We start from the raw sequence: 18316 nt of genomic DNA, 5'->3' as shown, positions 1-18316 counted from the left end.
CTCCAAACAGCTCGAGTTGCATTTAATTAAACGCCTACGAGGCAACTGCAGTCAACACTTCTTTTGACACCAAACAAAAGTCTTTTGTTTCGCAGTTAATTTCGAGCAGTACAAAGTACAAATTTCGGATGCATTTCCACAAGAGCATAAACAAAATGAACAGCCACTGCTTTTGTTGTTCCACTCATAATGAGCTTCCGCTGCTCGGTTGTTGAACAAATTTGGTAGAGCTTTTTTTGAGCCCCAACCATACTCGTATGTTGCATAACCCACCCATATGAGACACATTTGATATGCAACGAACTCAGCCCGACTCAAAACTCAGCCCGCTGTTTATATTTTGTTCGGCTCTTGTTCATTATGTATTTAATTACGCTTTTGTGCATTCTACAACGCACATGCAAACACTAAGCCGCAAAAAAGTTTGGCCAGAGCATGAAAAAGTTGTCCTGAAATGCCCCGCCCTCCGCCCTTAACTCTTTGTCTACTTAAATGTCATTAACAATTTTTGCAAACGCCCCGACAACTTGAAAACTTTACGTGTAAAATAATCGAATTATAGTTTAATATTTAATTAAATAATGTTAGAGCTTAGTGTGTAGGTGGATAGACTACCATCAACCATTAATGCAAGGAACAATATGGGAAACTATTAAGCTATACTTGAAAAAATGTCTTTTAAATAGGTTGGGTTATAGACTCCTTTAAAAAGTTATCGAATTATATGAATTGCTAGTTCAATTGCATTTTAAATTTAGAAAGATTCAATAATAAAACAATAAATAATAATTAAAGTGTGTACTCTGGTTTACGAAAGCAATTTAGGAATATCTCACATTACTTTGCTATCACTAAAATATTTTATGCGGCTTACATAATTACTAACTAGCTGTTCACGTATGCTGGTGCCATTGTTATTATTGATGCTGGATATGGCATATGCCATTAGCCAAATCAATAAATATTTGATTATATTCGTTGATTTGCAATTATTTGGTTGAATGTAATGAATAAATTACAAATCGCCAATCAATTCGTTCAACCAGAAATGTGAAATAAATATAAAATGAAAAGAATTACGTAATTTGGTTTTAAATTGGGAATATTAAACATTGAATTAAAAATGATTTATTTGCTTGAAGTATTTTAATTGCTGGCCCAGTTGACAAAACCTAAAGTATTGATTGATTAATGGAGGAATTCTGTTGTGGTTTTAATGGCTAATCGAAAATGCACTTTAATTGACCTTTTTGGGAAAAAATGTTGAAGTATTCTTAGAACTTTTTCAAAATTAAATAGTAAATCAATAAACAAAATATATTAATAAATATGCAAGTATAAAATGATTATAAATATTCTTCAACAAAATTATTTATTTATTTATAATGATAAGCAACTTAATTTTTCTAACATATTTTTAAATTTCAATGTCTTTCTAAAGCTTTAGTTTTCCTTTAAACCTTTCAAGGATTCTAAAAAATAATTATTGTTTGTCGATCCCCCATAGAGCGCCATCTTTTGCTAAATGTCTAAGAAAATGCTAGAGAATTTCCCTCTATTTGTTTCGCCATCAACTCCCCAAAGTTGTTCGCAATTTCCGCAGCATCCACTTTAAGTTTTCCTGTCGCCAGGCAATTGCAGATGGCATTATTAGCCATTGTTTGAGGCATTTCTGGCCCGCTCTGCTGCCATGACTCTGGCCTCGTTGTACGGCTAATTCAATTACGCTCCGTCTACGTGTGTTTGCTTTGCTTCCCTCACCTGCAGTGCAATTGCAGTGATGCCCATTACACACCTGTATGCACACACTTCTCGGCACTCAGTCACGCATGCGACCGCCATGCCAACGAAACGAGTTTATAATAAGAATAATAATAATATGTTGGCAGCATAATGCAAAAACATTTTGCCATTTATTTACGCCAGGTAAAAGGAAGAGAAGCCGGAGCAAAGTCGGCCCACGGGTCGGGCACGTAATGGAAATGAGTTAAAAAGTGTTGGCCTCTACCCTTTCACATATGTATGTATGCAGAAAATGTGGGAAAAAAAGGAGTGGGCCTTTACACACTTTTCACGTGCTCGGGGTGAAAATGAGTGGCACTAATTTGAAGAGACATGAAATTAAATTTAAATAATTAAACAAATGCCTTTTGTGCTTCTACTTACGGCCTAGGGCTTAATTTTTCATCGCTCCGACCCGCTTTCAATTAATTTCGAAAAAGCCCAGCTCTTGGCGACTTTTATGAGTGCAACAAAATGCTTCAATTGACCAGGAAAAAAACTTGATATAATAAATATACAACGAAGCCTTTACTTTTAAAGGGCCCCTATGATAGGGGCCTTAAAAATAAATAAAAGACTATTTAAAGTCTATTTAAATCTATTATACCACAAAACTTGAATTTAATTAATAGATAAGGTATTTTATGCTAGACTATTTTATAACAGAAATCAGAAAAGAATTTTTAGCACAAAATTTGAATTAAACTATCAGGTAAGTAATTTCCAGTTACTTATAGTATAGAACATTTTTATGCTAGAAGATTTTTGTTGTATTATAATACAAAAAGCAATTTAAAATATTTCTTTAATTTGATTGTGGGACAGGAACACTTATAAAATCGTATTTCCGTATTATTTATTTTCGTATTATAGTTAATATTCTAAGCTATTTTAAACAAAATCATAAATGAACACCCCTCGAGCCAAATCAGCTCACTTCATTTAAATGTACACTCATAAAAATAATTTTCTACATTTTAGAAAATTGCCCTAAAAAAATTTTCGCCCTTGAACTGAGAAAAATTTTCTATTTTCACGACAATTTTGCCATAAATTCAAGGCAGGTGACCATAAAAAAATATTTTTAGGGTTAATTTTTCTATTTTTCTAATAATTAGGGCGATTTTTTCGATTTGCTTCGATTTGACCTTTTCTAAATCCAACGGCGAATTGCCCTAATTTTTTTTCTAAAATTTGTCTAAATACAAGGGCGATTCGCCTTAAAAATCACTCCAAAAGTGTGAAATTCGGTAGCCCAGCGGTCTAATCACTTGCGCTTTCAACTTTGCTATATGAGGACTAAGGTCGTGGGGTTGTGGGTTCGAACCCTGTGTGATTCAACTTGATTTTTATTTATTTTTTTTTTTTGTAAACGTTATAATACTAAGGACATTTTTTCGTCCGAATTTTAAATTAAAGTAGTCTTTAAACCTTTAAAACGTATGGGAGTTCTGAGTTAAAAGCATCTTTGTGTTTGCTGGCAAGAAAACGGGACTAATTGTCACAATCGTCAGGAAAAAATATATATATATATAGTTGCCTTTAGTCAAAATATAACGTAGACCTCAAGAAAATAAGATGTCTGCAGAGTTTGTTCGTTGTCTTGCGCGATGGGTCTGTGGTGCAGCGGTAGGACGTTAGACTCTAAACCGAGAGGTCGTGGGTTCGATTCTCGCAACGACCAAAAAAAGTAAGTTGTTTTTTCTCCTCATATTTATTTCCCTAATTCGTTTACAAACATGATTTTTCAGTTCTAACGGCTGTGTTGTATAGATCGGGCCCCCCTCTTAACGCAGCTCCCATATAAGCTACACACCAATACAATAATATGAAACGGTGTCCTCCGCCGGTGTTGTTTAATTAAAGCAGCAGTCCCAGAATATAGACGATTAAAAAAAAAACATGCTTCCCAAATTCAGTTAAGCATGCTCAAACACGATTTTTTTTAATTTGTCTAATTTTTTAGGGCATTTGCCTATAAAATCAGAAAATTCGCCCTTAATTTTAGAAAAATACACCTTAAAATTAGGGCAAATCACCCTAAAAACAGGAAAATATTTCTTATTTCAAGAAAAATCACCCTAAATTAAACCAAATTTCCATCGGGATTTTTTAGAAAATTTTTCTAAATACACGGGCGAATCGCCAGCGGATACGATTTATGGGCGATTTTCTAAATCCACGGGCGAAAAGTCAGTTTTTTAGGGCGATTTAGGGTAAAAATTTCTATGAGTGTACACAACAAAATCGACACTTGTGGGTGAAAACGGAAAACAATTATGTGAATAATAAAACACTTGTGAGAGATTATTTTCCCCTTCGGGGGCCTAGCATACTTTTCAGCGTAACAATTTGCATTTAAAACAAAAGCACATAAATGCGTGTTTACTTAATGTGCTGTTCAATATTTAATTAGCCCAGGAATTCCCTTGTTAATGAAAAATGTCGAATCAAAACCAATAATTCAATGCGTTGGCCAAAAGACAATGGCCAATGGGAAGTGCAGTATTGTGCATGTCAGGCTATAGATTTAATTAATGTTAACACGACGACTTTGACAGGCACACAATACAAATAGTTGGGGTCCACACACACATACCGACACTCACATGGATGCAAACGCAGACAACGATAGTGCACTTGGTCCTGCTGATGACTGACAAATTGAAATGGTCGCTCCTGGCCGCCTAAGTGACTGACTTTGACTCGGAATATAAAGCTATATGCATGCATATGGCCAGAAAGTGTGTATGTGTTGCATTTGCTTAATGTTCATTGTCCTGCACACGCACACATACACACACACTCACACAAAGGCACATGAGCTTGTCATGTCTGGACTTTGCAGCTGCCATTTGGTTTGTTGGCACTCAAGTTGACTGGCCGGGTTTATTGTAAACATGTGTGCTAACAACTCAGGATGTTTAGGACAATAACACACACTCGCACACCCGCTGGCAGCCATTAAAACTGTGATTTACTTGGCCAAGTTAAAGAGTGACCAACCAGAAAACCTGATCAATGTATCTATTCGCACACAGGAACTGTAAACATTTCTTCAACTCAAAAACTAATCAATCAACTCAGAATCAGAAAGCTGTAAACTTTTTCACACTCAACAAAAAAAATTAAATACCAAACCCGAAAGAGAAATTATATTCCTACGGCTATGAATTTAAGGGTATTTAATTTTAATTTATCTGTGATAAGAAAATAAAAGTTAATATTAAAAAATTATTCATTTTTTAACTTACACATTTGTGAAAAAAGGCATAATTTTGTCTTATATTAAATTGTAATTTAACTATAGTGGTTCAGCTATCCCACTAAAGTTTCCCCTAACTTTCCCTCTATAAAAATTCCAATTTCGCCAATCCACTTTGATTCACTTTCATAACTTTATGTGCGCGCCATAAATTTTCGGGCAGAGCCCCTAAATTAATTGCCACTGACTTTTTAATTAACTAAAACTAAATTTCGTCCCCTCCAACCTTGCCTGCAATATGTTTGGCCACGCGCTGGTCTTTGTATTAATAGCTCGTAAAGATAAATTTCCAAAAAGCTAATTGGTTTATTTGTCTGGCAGAAAATTTAGCCCCAGCCATGGCAACAATTTCCGCGCTGCATGAGTGCCACAATTAAAGCGATGAAAACAATGCCAAAAATCCATTGAGGATAAAGAAGAATCGTATAAATAAAATGGAAAATGGAAAACTTTCTGCCAGTCAGGTTGATTTTCGTTTTTGGCTTAAATCGTTCGGTTTGGATTTTTACACAATTTTTCAATTTCATATTGCGGACTTTTCTCGCTTTTCCGATTTTCCGCTGATGTCATTGCTCGCCACGAAGTTTTACTATTATTGCCGTTGGTTTTATTGCCGACTAAAGCAAAGTGTGTTGTCATTTATCGATTTTATAGCGACCGCACACGGTTCCCCTTCACCCCTTACTTCATCGCTTACCCAACGTGCTTCGTGCCTTATCAAAAGGCCATATCTATATGGACAACGCCTCTGTTTGATTTGCACGCATTAAACTGTAATCTGGTCAAGGTTTATATGGATTGTTGTTTTAGTTCTCCCTGCGGGATTGCTAAATGTTTTGTTTATATCCATTTGCCAATTCATCTGGAACCACTCTGCCCTGAAATGATCTCAGTCTCGAAGCGCGAGGCAAATATTTTGATTGATATTTCGATTTTATGACTCAGTCGAGGAATGCCAAATTGTGTTGGGTAAGATCATCTGTATGTTCATATCGATTTGATTCTAAAATGTAGGACTCTACTATATAGAAATATCATTCAATTTAATAATTAGATGAAGTAAAAGCTACATTTTTGATTAATAAGCAAATAAATATTAGTAAGTAAAGCAACAAAAGCTATAAACAAAATGCTGTCTTAAATTTAAAGAACTATATAAAAACTAAATAAATAGTAATATAAATGAGTAAGGATATATAAAAAAAATTGTGCTTAAATTTGAAAGAATTTGTAGATCCAAGTATCATTTACAAACATTTTTTCAAAATAATAATGTGAGTATTAAAAGAAAACAACACAAAGTATTTGATTTATTATAAGTTAAATTATTATTTTTAATATTTCAATAAAACAGCAATAAATAATTTTAAATGTCTATTAGTCTGTAAGTGATCTCAATCCAGAAATCACTATGCCGGAATTTATTTCACCTCAATTATCTGAAAATTACAACTTCCACCCAGTAAAAATAAAAACAAACACATTTGAAGTTCGATTCGTTTCATTTGTTCTTGGCTTCATTTTCGTTTCGTTAGCCTAATCCAATACGATTTTTGTGCTAAATGTTTACACATGTAGATTGGTTTTTACAAAGGATAAAATGGACATACGCACATTTATAAACAATTTAAAAAATAAGTTAATTAGAGTTACAACAATATATGTAGGTAGGTTTGTGTGTCGAATGCATAAATGCGAAAATACAGGAAAATCATGATGCAATCATATAACTATGTTTTCTTGCTTGAGTGTTCCGTGTGTTTTGTGTGTTCTATAAATAAACAATATGTATAAAGTTTGTTTACTTCAACACCTTGAAGTTTCCGCTTTGTGTTCGTTAACATGAATAAAAATAATGTTCTGCCAACAGCAATGGGAAAAACGTTTCGTTTCCCATTTACAACAGTACATAACATTCATATATATATTTTTATGTATAAATAGATTCATGGTAGGTATATGTAGTTAGATATATATCAACAATTGCCCAGGTAGCAAGTTTTAAGAGTAAACGTAATAGTAACTACAGATATAAATATAAATTTTAATGGTAATAGTTCTCTGTTCGTATCGTTTCATTACTTCACTCTATACCCATAATCCCCATCACACTTTTCATATCCTTCTGTTTATAACAACAACAACTAGGGTTACAAATGGCACATACATTTCAGATCAAAAAGCTTATATAGTATATAGTTGTATCATTGTTTTATGCTCGAAAAACAATTAAAAAGTATCTCTTCAGCGGCGTGAAATTACATTTCGACGCTCGTAACAAATAAATTCTCCTTCTCTGGCTCTCCTTGTGTGGACAACAAAAATACTCAGTATTATTGCTTTAAGGCGGTGCCCGGAATTACAAAAAAAGAAATCCAGGCATCATCAAATGTGGACCACAAGTATTTCGGATTCGGATCATTGTTAACCATTGTTAAAGCACTGCTCCAGAAAAAGTACCAATAAACAAATTAATTTCCAACCAACTCTCCTGAACTCTGGCCTCACTCCTTTTTGTTGAGGAAGTGGAGGACATAGTGGAGTACCAGGTCGTAGCAGTACTTGTACTCGGTCATATTCTCCACTAGCTGGGGCCGATGTCGTCGCACCGTCTTCACCGCCTGGAAGACGTCGACCTCACCGTGCTGGATGACCTGCTCGATGCACGCATTCGCGGCACAGTAAACACCGGCGCGACTGCGACCATCGGGCGAGACAACGCACACAGGACCGTAGTCGACCTTGTTCCGCCAGATCTCGACCATGTTCATCAGGTAAACCAGCGAGTTGGTCGAGCTGGGCACCTTGTGGCCCATCGGCCAGCAGGTCAGCTGGAACAGTTGGACGGTTCGCGTCGGGGCCTTGACCCCGGCCATCATTTCGGTCAGCGAGACGATCTTCTTGTTGATCTTGAACTCCCACTGCTTGATGTTCGTATAGCTCTTGGACATTACATAGTGCACGGAGAACACCGGTCCGTACTTCTCCATTTTCGATTTGTTCGGCCAGAAGGAGGGATACTGCTGCGATTGCGAGGGCGGCTGGCAGAGGACCACGACGGCCGAGCACTCCTGATCGTAGACCAGGGACCAGAACTCACCCAGCGTGTGCTTCATGGGCCACTCGGTGACTATGTACTCCCGCGGCTTGGTGTAGCCGTCCACGAACACCGAGTTGATGTAGTCCGTGAAGGCGTTGCCCTGGAAGGAGGTCAGGTAGGGCCGGAAATTGTCGGGCGGTACGCACAGGACATCCCGGTTCTTCTCCCGATTATCCGCCCGATGGCCGCCGGCACAATCGCCGATGGTGAAACGCGGTGTCTGCTTGCAAATCTGATCGTACTCCGCCTGGTACTCGTTCATCTTGGTGCCCGAATTTCGCCTGGCTTTGGCCTTCAGGCGATCCGATAGCTCCGAGACGGGGAACCAGGTCTTGCCGCAAATGATGTGCTCCTCGAGAGTGTCGTAGATGAACTTGTACTGCTCGACGTTTTCCACCAGACCCTTCCGCGACTGCCGCAGCTTCTTAAGGTAGCCGAAGACGTTAAAGCACTCCTCCTCCTCGGCCAGCTCCAAGTTGGCATCGATGGACATGTAGACGCCCGACCGGCCGCCGCCATCGCTGCAGTGCACCAGGATGGGACCGCGCATGTCGTCCTCGTCCTTGATGATATTGCCCACCACCAGACGCACTCGTCGCCGGAACTCGAGCAGGGCGTTCGAGAAGGGACACGAGTGGGAGTACCACTCGGTGTAGTGAAACTGCAGGATCAACCGCTCGTCGGTCACCTCCTGCTTCTCGTTCATCTTGTAGAGCCTGAATGTCCTTATGTGAAAGTTGGCCAGCTGCTCCTCCCTCACGATATTTATGAAGATGTCGCCGTACTGCTCGTGGACCTCCATATTCGGGGGCCAGTACTGATGGCACATGACCTTGGCGAAGTCAAAGGTTTTCGTCAGCATCACAATGGCGCTGATGTTCTCCTGCCAGACCATTCGCCAGTAGGCCTGGACGGTCTCCTCGACGGGACCCTGGGTCACGATATAGGCATTCGGCTTGAGCAGACTGTCCACATAGGAGGCGTTCACATAGTCCGAGTCCTGCAGGCCACCCACCTTCTCGAGGACCACGCGATTGTAGTCGTAGGGAATGCACTTGGGGTTCTGGTTCTTCTCCAGGTTGTTCTTCTTCATCGCATGCCGACAGGTGTTGCTCTCCACCTTGGCGGCGGTTTGGAACTCGAGCTTGTAGAGCACCGGGAACTTCCTGCGCAGGTCGCAGAGTTTCAGAAAGTGTCGGATGTCGATGGGTCCATTGGGTATCGTCTTCGACAAGGAGTTGTTCTCGTCGCGCGCCTCGAGCTTTATCCTTTCGAACGAAAGGAGTCCGCTATTGAGCATACTCAGCTTGATGGTGTTCGGTATGGAGACGATGGCTCGGCTTTTCCGCTGCTGCTTCTCCACATCGTCGTATCGGGCGGATGACCTCGACCTGTGCTTTCCAGCCTTTCCGCTCCCCGCCCCACTACCACCCCCCGTGGCCGCCGTCATTTCTCCTCCTGGTGGTGCTGCTTTTGCTGATTTCTCTTCGTTTTCCGCTGCTTCTGGCTTTCCCACAAGCTGCTGCGTTGTCATCATCAAAATCACGATGCCAGAAAGTGTTGTCGTCGTCGTCGTTGTTGGGTGTTTTTTTTTCGATTCGTATAGGAGGAGGAAGTAGTCGATTAGTCCACTTGCCTCTGCATTTTCAGCGATTTTTCTTTTGCTTTTCTCGCTGGGTTAGTACATATTGCATTCCAAAAACATGGGCGGGTTAGTACTCGAATTTGTTAGCTAATTTGTTCACCTTTTTGTGGCTTTATGTGCGTTGCGTTGCCCGTTTGGTTCTTTATAAAAAGAATTTCGTGTATATTTTGTGTATATTCGTATTTTCTTGCTTTTCCTTCCTCCGTCTCGTTCCCTCGATTCCATTCACTTCACTACAAAAAACGCGACGAGTCGATTTTCAGCAGCTGCCTCCTCGTTGTTGGGGCGAAAATCGTTCGGCGACTGAAACCGCGGCGCTCCAAAGAGCCGATTGCCATCGAAAACTAGCCTTTTCCTACCACAAAAACCGAGGGAAATTCGTGACGAGAGCGAGCAAAAGACGGCGAGAGAGCCGCCGAGCGGGAAAATGCTAAGCAGAGAGCCCGTTTTCACCATGGCCCATGTGACTGGCGCCACTTGATGGGCGCAACAGCGGTGGGGCGGGTATTTTTAGACAGCGCGGGCGGACAGCGCTAAGTGGCCACCGTGGGTTAATCGTTATGGGTGTTAATGCAAAAGAACATTTCTTTGCCAAAAAAATATAATTCTTTATTACGAATTGCTTAGATACTATTTTGTTAAATGAAAAAGGGTCAAAATGGATTTTATATGTTTTATTTTGATAATATTTATGTTGAAAAAAATGTAAACATAACTGAATAAATTATAGAATTAATTTAACAAAAAAAAAATTAAATACGGCTTTATTTTTGCTCCAACTCAAATTTTAAAAGACATATATATGACCTAATAGAAAAACTTTATGTTTTAATAATGTGAGATCATTAAATCGTGCTTTTTTTTCCGCCAATTTCCATCACTGTGCAATTCACCTTATAGTATGAATGAAAATTTCGTTTTCCCATTGCCTGCTCATTTCAGCTTTGTCTAAAATTTTCCATTTACCAACACCAAGGAATGTTTTCCTCTCTTTTTGGCTATTTCCCGCATTTCTTCGCTCTCGCTGGGAAATTCTCTTGGCGCCTGCGCCCTGAGCGAGTTTTTCACTTTTCATTTTCGTATTTTGTTCGTCGCCTATTGTTTTGAGATGTGTAATTGAAAATTCCGCAGGTTAAATGAGGAAGTGACGCTGGTATTCGCTGGCATTTTGTTTTCCATATTTAATTGGCAGGGCGCTGGTCATTGAAAAATCGAAAGCAAACACGCAGAAATATATCATTTTTGCGCATAAATAATTCGAGAATATATTTCGTCCTCAGTAATTTACATTTCCTGTTCGCCAGCAGCCAGCTGTGATGGTTTGTTGATATTTTCGCTGCCATTGTTATTATTGTTAGACTCTGTTTTTTTTGTAATCTCTATGCGTTCGGTTTGTTTGGGTGCACATTTTTGCACATTTTATTTCCGCATGCACACTTTGTCTGTCCCGGCGGACCACTGTAAATAGCATTTGGCACTGGCCCACGGAAAAAGAGGAAGCGGAGGCCCGTCAAGAGTAGCCATCAAGAACAAACAGTCCCAACAAATTGCCATTTCGCTGTAATCGTGTTTGAACCTCATCATTGGGGTTCGAGGTGTTCGAGAAAATTTCGAATTTCAAAATAATTACACGCGAATCCGACACGAGTGCAAGGCATCTCAAAATAAGCACAAGTAAAAATGCAAGGGATGTATATTTAAATGGCTGCCTGTGTGCACTGACTGAGTGAAGAAGGCAAATTTTGATTAAAATTTGATTGTCATCTGGCCTTGATGCTTGACAGCACCAAGTTTGATGACCTCACGCTGATTGAGAGCCCAGAAATGCTGATGGAATTTCAAGTTCAGATGGCTTTTCATCAAAAATTTAGATTGTAAAAATTGCATTGGAAAAATTAATGCAATAATAAATGGGTCAGGCCATAAGTATAAAACAAGATATAATTGAGCTCATTTTTACTTACTATATTTTATTTTAGTATAGAAACTAAGTATAACATATTGAATGCATAAAAAAAATAAATTTAAATGTGAAATGAATTGATAATATATTATACGTTAATATCTACATAAAATTTACTTTAAGTTCACTTTAAATATTTTTAAATTATAAATTCTTTTCAAAACTAACTGGTTCCCTACGAGGTTCTCCATAACCAAGCGTGAACACTCAGCCAGCTGTTCCCATCTTTCGCGGATTATTTAGTAAGCTTATTTGCATATTCCCAATTAGCAGCTAACCATGAAATCGATGTCCCGACTCTCGGATTCTGTTTAGCCCAAATCCATAATAGATTCGAGTATGCGAACCGCCGCCACCGCTTATGCCCCATTAATTCCCGAAGCTGGCCACAGGAATCGGAATCGGATCACTTCTGTGGAGGAGTCCGTGGGCCTAATTTAATATATATGATCCGGTCGGTCGGTCGGTCCGTCGGTCTGTCGGTTGGTCGGGTCACACATAAATCCCACAGCAAAGCCGCTTGGTAATTGTAAACTGTAGTAGGCACCTAATTTGCGAACTGTTGAGCCATTAGAGGGCACAAGGTGCCAGCAGATCCTTCTTACCCGCCAGACCCCCAAAGTCACCCAATAAACCCACGCAGCACAGCACTTAAGTACACAACTACCCTCACTCAACCTCTCCGCGATTTCCCTTCATACACTGAGATACTGGCATAAACCCCTATTTTACTTGTTTTAAAAAAGATTAAAGATTTTTTAGTATAGGTATAGAACAATATTTTATAATTTTACTTAAAAAAGAAAAATCAGGATTACTTTTTTTTTTTAAATATATAAAATCGATTTTCTTGTTTTAATTTAAAATTTTTGCTAGTTTGATCTTGATAGTTGGAGATAACGTCCTAAAATCCTTATATAACGTTATGGGTATTAACCCCATTTAAATTTTCGTTTTTTTTCAGTGGACCTTTGCCCCACCCATTGTCCCACTGCACATGTTTATGGCTAAGCCAACAAAGCGTTGACTGCGGTTGACCCCAGTAACTCGAACAATGAAGTTGGTGGAGGGGAAAATACTGGGCAGACGGGGACGGACAGAAAGGACGCCTCATCAGCGACCAAATCCCCATGTAAGCCCCTCAAAGGACAGCAACCCACGGCCGAGGACCCGGAACCAAGGACCGAGGACCGTTCAACTAATTAGCATTAAATCAGCTGTAACAGCAGAAAGTGGGAGCAGGACTTACCTTGCCGAATATGGTTAGGCCGCCATGCTTCATGTTGAAGGTCGGCGCGTCCGCATAACTCGAGTCCGCCCATGGGGTGTGGCAGGTGGAGGTCAGCGTCATATACCGCACCCCAATGGCATACAGGGTGCGCAGCACCGCCAAGGATCCGCCCAGGGAGTGACCGCCCTCCACTCCGGTCAGGGAGCACAATTGCTGATTTTTGTGGGCATCTATAATGTCTGCAAGGCGAATAAAAAATACAAAGTTCAATTTAACATAACTTTTAATTTAAGTTAAAGGACCTGATCAAAAAATATAATCCAAGGACCAAATAAATTAATCAATGCCTATAATTACCTAATTTAGTTTGTATGTAAATTATTTTTATTAAGATAATTGTAGGATATTTATACCCGTTACTCGTAGAGTAAAAGGGTATATTGTAATCGTGCAAAAGTATGTAACAGCTAGAAGAAAGCCTTTCCGACCCCATAAAGTATATATATTCTTGATCAGGGTCACTAGCCGAGTCGATCTGGCCATGTCCGTCTGTCCGTCTGTCTGTCTGTCTGTCCGTATGAAAGCTGAGATCTCAGAAACTACAAAAGCTAGAAGGTTGAGATTTTCCACACATATTCTTGGGCTTCCTACGCAGCGCAAGTTTATTTCAGACGAGCGCCACGCCCCCTCTAACGCCCACAATCGCCCACTAACGATTTTAAAATGTGTCTGGCGGCCACACCTTTAAAGATTTCCGAGAAGTATAAATGCAATTTTGTTGTGTATATTTATACCTATCGAAATGTAGAAGACATTTTTCAAACCGGCCATTCATTAAAAATATATATCCATCTCCCTCGCACTCCCTTTAGCCGAGTCACGGGTATTAGATAGTCGGGACACAAACCCGACTATAGCGTTCTCTCTTGTTTTTTTAATACTTGAAGTGTCTTGCTCTTTATTTAGAGTAATAATTGTTTTAATTTTCTGTACACCTAGTTGGGAGTTAAATGAAAATTACAAATCCTTTTTCTTTTCAAGCCATTTGTAATTTTCTCCTTTTTTATGAAAATTGTTTTTATTAAGATAACTTTAGGTTAATTTTCTCTCTTTACTTAAAGTTAATAATTGTTTTAATGGCTTAACTATACACCTAGTTGGGAATTAAATGAAAATTGAAAATACTTTTTCGTTTCAAGCCCTTTGTAATTTTCTCCTTTCTGCAACCTAAACAGATGTGTGGCCGAAATGTTTTTGGGGTTTTGTGGTCGGGCGCAACTTAAACTTCAAACTTGGCTCGGCATTGTTTTTTGGCCATGAGTAACATTTGTTGTTCTGTGGCCTGTCATTTGCTCGCCTGCCCCCATTGAGCACTCAGTGCATTGTGGTTGTTCCAGGATTCTAATTCCGGGTCCTGGGACTTAGCCCTCCTCCCTCCAGCCCTCCAAGCTGTCAGTTTATCCCTGGCCAACAAAACATTTCGCTGGGCCATGCAATATTCACGCTTGTCTTGGTCCGGCCAGCTTTGATCTGTTTCTTGACATTTTATTTTGCTGCCAACGAGCACTTGTCAAAATACTTGTGCTCTGTTCATTCATTTATTACCATTGTTTTAAGCCAGCCAAGCTTGAGTCGTGTTTGCTTAAAGTTGTTGGCCAAGTTTACACTGAGTGGGGGTAAGTACATATTTTCTGGAGTGACGTGAAGTGGAGTTTTGTCAAAAACTTGACTCAATGGTCAGTGGCAAAGTTTTAATGATTTAAAATAATAATTTTGCATGGAAAATTTGCAAAGAGCTTGAAGGGCTTGAAAGTATTGGCTATTGACTTCAACTTTTTCAAAAGATTCAAATGCTATCCGAGAGGGAAATGTTGTCTTAAGTTTTAAAAGGCTATACATTTATAATTTACAGAGTAATAATAATTAATATTAATTGATGGCTCAATGACGTTTTTATTCCAATGATAAAAGTACATTTGTATTTTTTAAGCAGGAACGGTGTCATTGATTGATAAGAAAAACATTTCCATTCTAATGGATTTGTCAATCATTGAATAGCCCTTTCGATTTATCTGCAACTAATTGGGGAAACATGTTCCCCGAACCTTTTTCATTTCGACCATAAAATTTGTGCTTCCCAGCTATTCAAATCAAGCATTTTGTGTGCCCAATTTTGATAACATTTCGAATGTATCGCCCACATTCACAAGTACAGAAAAGGCAAACGGAAAGCGGGTTAATAAATTTAGCCACATAACGAAGGCCAAAAGGCATTATTTGCCCTTGTCACGGGGAAGAGAAACTGGCAGCAGGAAAAGGACTCAAGACACACAGGACTGGCGAAGTTTTCATGGCTATAAGCAAATAAGCTGTGGAAAATCAAAAGCAACGGCAGGGGGAAGGAAACGGGAATTGTTCTCGATGCTGTTTCCTATTGCCTGCACTGAGAAAAATATTATTTTAATTTCAAGATGAAATAAAAAAGTTTGAATCCTTTCCGAGCGAAAACAGAGAGCTGTTGTTAGATATATTTTTCAGTGTGCTTTTCTTCGACTTTTCCCTTCTATTTTCCTTTAGCCCCTCTTTGTATTGCTGGCAAAAGCCGAAATACCTGCCACAAGAACCTGGTCGATGTCGGAAACGTCGTAAAACCCTAAAATATGGAGCAAATAAACAAATGTACCAGGGCCAATACCAAAACCAATACTGGCGAATCCTTCTCAGGACGAAGAGGCACTAAAATGCGCCACGTGAGCTGAAGTTCAATTTTGTAGCCAGGACTTTGACTCGGGCTGCATGTAATTGTCTGTGACTGGGACTGGGGCTGAAACTGTGACTGCTACTGTTTTCGATTTCTGGTGACCGGGGCCGTAATGTATAATAGATGGCCCCCGTATCGGATGCGAATTGAGGCACTGACCGTGGAGCACTCTCTCGCACACTCGAGCACACGGGAAATGCTCCAATACATTTCAAAATGAAAATCCCAACCAAATGCCACTTGACGCAATAAACCAAAAGCAACGGCAAGAGCAGCTCCAGAAAAGGGGAACAATAAAGGCTGGGAAAAGGAGCTCTTGGCAAATTTTCCATGCAAAATTATTATTTTAAATCCTTAAAACTTTGCCACTGACCATTGAGTCAAGTTTTTGACAAAACTCCACTTCACGTCACTCCAGAAAATATGTACTTACCCCCACTCAGTGTAAACTTGGCCAACAACTTTAAGCAAACACGACTCAAGCTTGGCTGGCTTAAAACAATGGTAATAAATGAATGAACAGAGCACAAGTATTTTGACAAGTGCTCGTTGGCAGCAAAATAAAATGTCAAGAAACAGATCAAAGCTGGCCGGACCAAGACAAGCGTGAATATTGCATGGCCCAGCGAAATGTTTTGTTGGCCAGGGATAAACTGACAGCTTGGAGGGCTGGAGGGAGGAGGGCTAAGTCCCAGGACCCGGAATTAGAATCCTGGAACAACCACAATGCACTGAGTGCTCAATGGGGGCAGGCGAGCAAATGACAGGCCACAGAACAACAAATGTTACTCATGGCCTTAATTGTTACAAAACAAAATAGCTTTATTGTTCAGAATTAAATATATCATTGCAAGCTTGCTATAAAAATCCACAAAGAAGGGATTATAAACCACTTAATTACTGTGACGGTACGATTTTCAAATACTAAATTATTAAAAAGCTTACGATATAAACATAAACAAAACCATCGATATCATTGATGATGTATCCATGCAGTTCGGAACATTTCCGTTTTTATTTCTTTTATTTATCTTTGTTTTTCCATTATTTTTTCGCCCTATCCTCTGCAATTTTAATCAAATTTATTGCTCAATTTGCCACTTCACTCGCTTCACTCAATCCAATTTTCTTAGCACAAAAAAAAAAACACATCAATTAAAAGGAAAATGTTTCTGCTGACTCGGACAGAGAGAAGGAAAAAAGAAAACTGAGGCCATCAAGGAGATTGGCAAATTGCTCAGTCCGATGTTCCGTTTGATCTCCACACAGCTGTCCATATATGCTCCGATTTAATGTTTTCTTTGTTTCTTCTCCTGTCAAAAATATGCATGGGCTTCAGAAAAAAAAAAAAACATCATTAATCCATTCCTCACCCATCGAGTGCATGCGATTGTGCAGTAATATTTCTTTGCTAAAAGTTTTCCTGTTTCATATTTCTTGTTATTTTGTAGATGATTTTTCTGAGTCATGATTTATTGACATTTCCATTTACGGCCACATAAATGTTTCAACGCAAATGCCGGAAGCGATTTGTTAGTTTTTCCCACACTTTTTCTCAGCCATTTTCCGAGTGTGTGTGTGTGCAGCTGCAGTCTCAGCTGCAGCACTAAAATATTGCCAAGACCCAAAGAACCGAGTGAGTGCAAATCAGAATGCAAAACGGAAAACCAACAAGGAAACTCAAATGCTGGCCGGGGAGTCGGAGCATAAGTCAAAAGTTGCTACTTGCAATGCTGCTCCGTTGCTTTCAGCTACGCTCTTTGCTGTTTTCGTACACTCAAATAAATATATTTATTACTAACTGAAGTAAATTAAAAGAATATTAGCGAATATATTTTTTACAAGTAATTTCAGACATAGTTACATTTTTGTATCCCAAATAAATAAATGAAAAATAAAAATAGTTTTAGCTGATTGGAGTTAAAAAAGTAAACAAATAACACAGGTACACAGCCAAAAATTTCCACGAACCATTTCTAGTTTTCCATGATAATTGGGTGCTCCTGAGTAAAAGTCCCATACAAACTTATGTCCTATCACCTACAGGTTCCGCGGTATAGCTAAGAATAGAAAAAACCGATGTTTGTCGACATTTCGAATTACGTGGCCTATATAATTGGACTAACCTTTATTATTTTCGGTAGGACCTACTCTCAATACATCACGGCATTCCTAAAAAATAGTCCCTATTGTGAACCATTGCCCATGTCTTTGGAATTCGACGCCAAAGTTGAAAATCCCAAAATTGTAGAGAGTTTTCTGATGGAAAAACAATTCTGAGGATTAAATCTTGAATGGAAGTAATTTTAACTATTCATTGTATCTATTGTTTATTGTATGCTTTAATTTCGGTTTAATGCGTTTTCATGAGGACATTTTATTGGAAATTTTATACTAATAAAACCGATTTTTTGATTTCATTATCTACTCCTAAATGTTGTCAAATTTTGAATAAGTCATGGCAACCTAAGAACTAAATACGTTCACTGAACATACATAGACCCATGTATATGTTTACTCCCATTCTGTAGGATGCCTTGACTTATTTAAAATTTGACAACATTTAGGA

General features: G+C 39.0%; 2 protein-coding genes across 5 annotated transcripts in view; both read right to left on the bottom strand.

Annotated features, from left to right (window-relative positions):
• The window catches only part of LOC108067638 (uncharacterized), a 136255-nt gene that overhangs the window by 16908 nt on the left and 101031 nt on the right, over positions 1-18316 (bottom strand). For all 3 annotated transcript variants that reach the window (XM_017156760.2, XM_017156761.2, XM_070219720.1), the window contains one exon: positions 13005-13225. In XM_017156760.2, coding sequence (XP_017012249.2) covers positions 13005-13225 — 221 coding nt within the window. The remainder of the gene's footprint in view (positions 1-13004; positions 13226-18316) is intronic.
• Ptp36E (protein tyrosine phosphatase 36E) lies at positions 6531-10107 on the bottom strand. 2 transcript variants are annotated; one of them, XM_017156762.3, is made up of 2 exons: positions 9893-10107; positions 6531-9669 (listed from the first exon to the last, which is right to left on the bottom strand). In XM_017156762.3, the coding sequence occupies exon 2, from the start codon at positions 9595-9597 to the stop codon at positions 7552-7554; it is 2046 nt and encodes a 681-aa protein (XP_017012251.1). In that variant the 5' UTR covers positions 9598-9669; positions 9893-10107; the 3' UTR covers positions 6531-7551. The 2 variants fall into 2 exon arrangements, with proteins under 2 accessions (XP_017012251.1, XP_017012252.1); XM_017156763.3 differs by having other exon boundaries at positions 6531-9666.

The sequence above is a fragment of the Drosophila takahashii genome, chromosome 2L (genome assembly GCF_030179915.1).
Source record: "Drosophila takahashii strain IR98-3 E-12201 chromosome 2L, DtakHiC1v2, whole genome shotgun sequence".
Taxonomy (NCBI): domain Eukaryota; kingdom Metazoa; phylum Arthropoda; class Insecta; order Diptera; family Drosophilidae; genus Drosophila; species Drosophila takahashii.
This window is presented reverse-complemented; position numbering and strand designations above follow the sequence as displayed.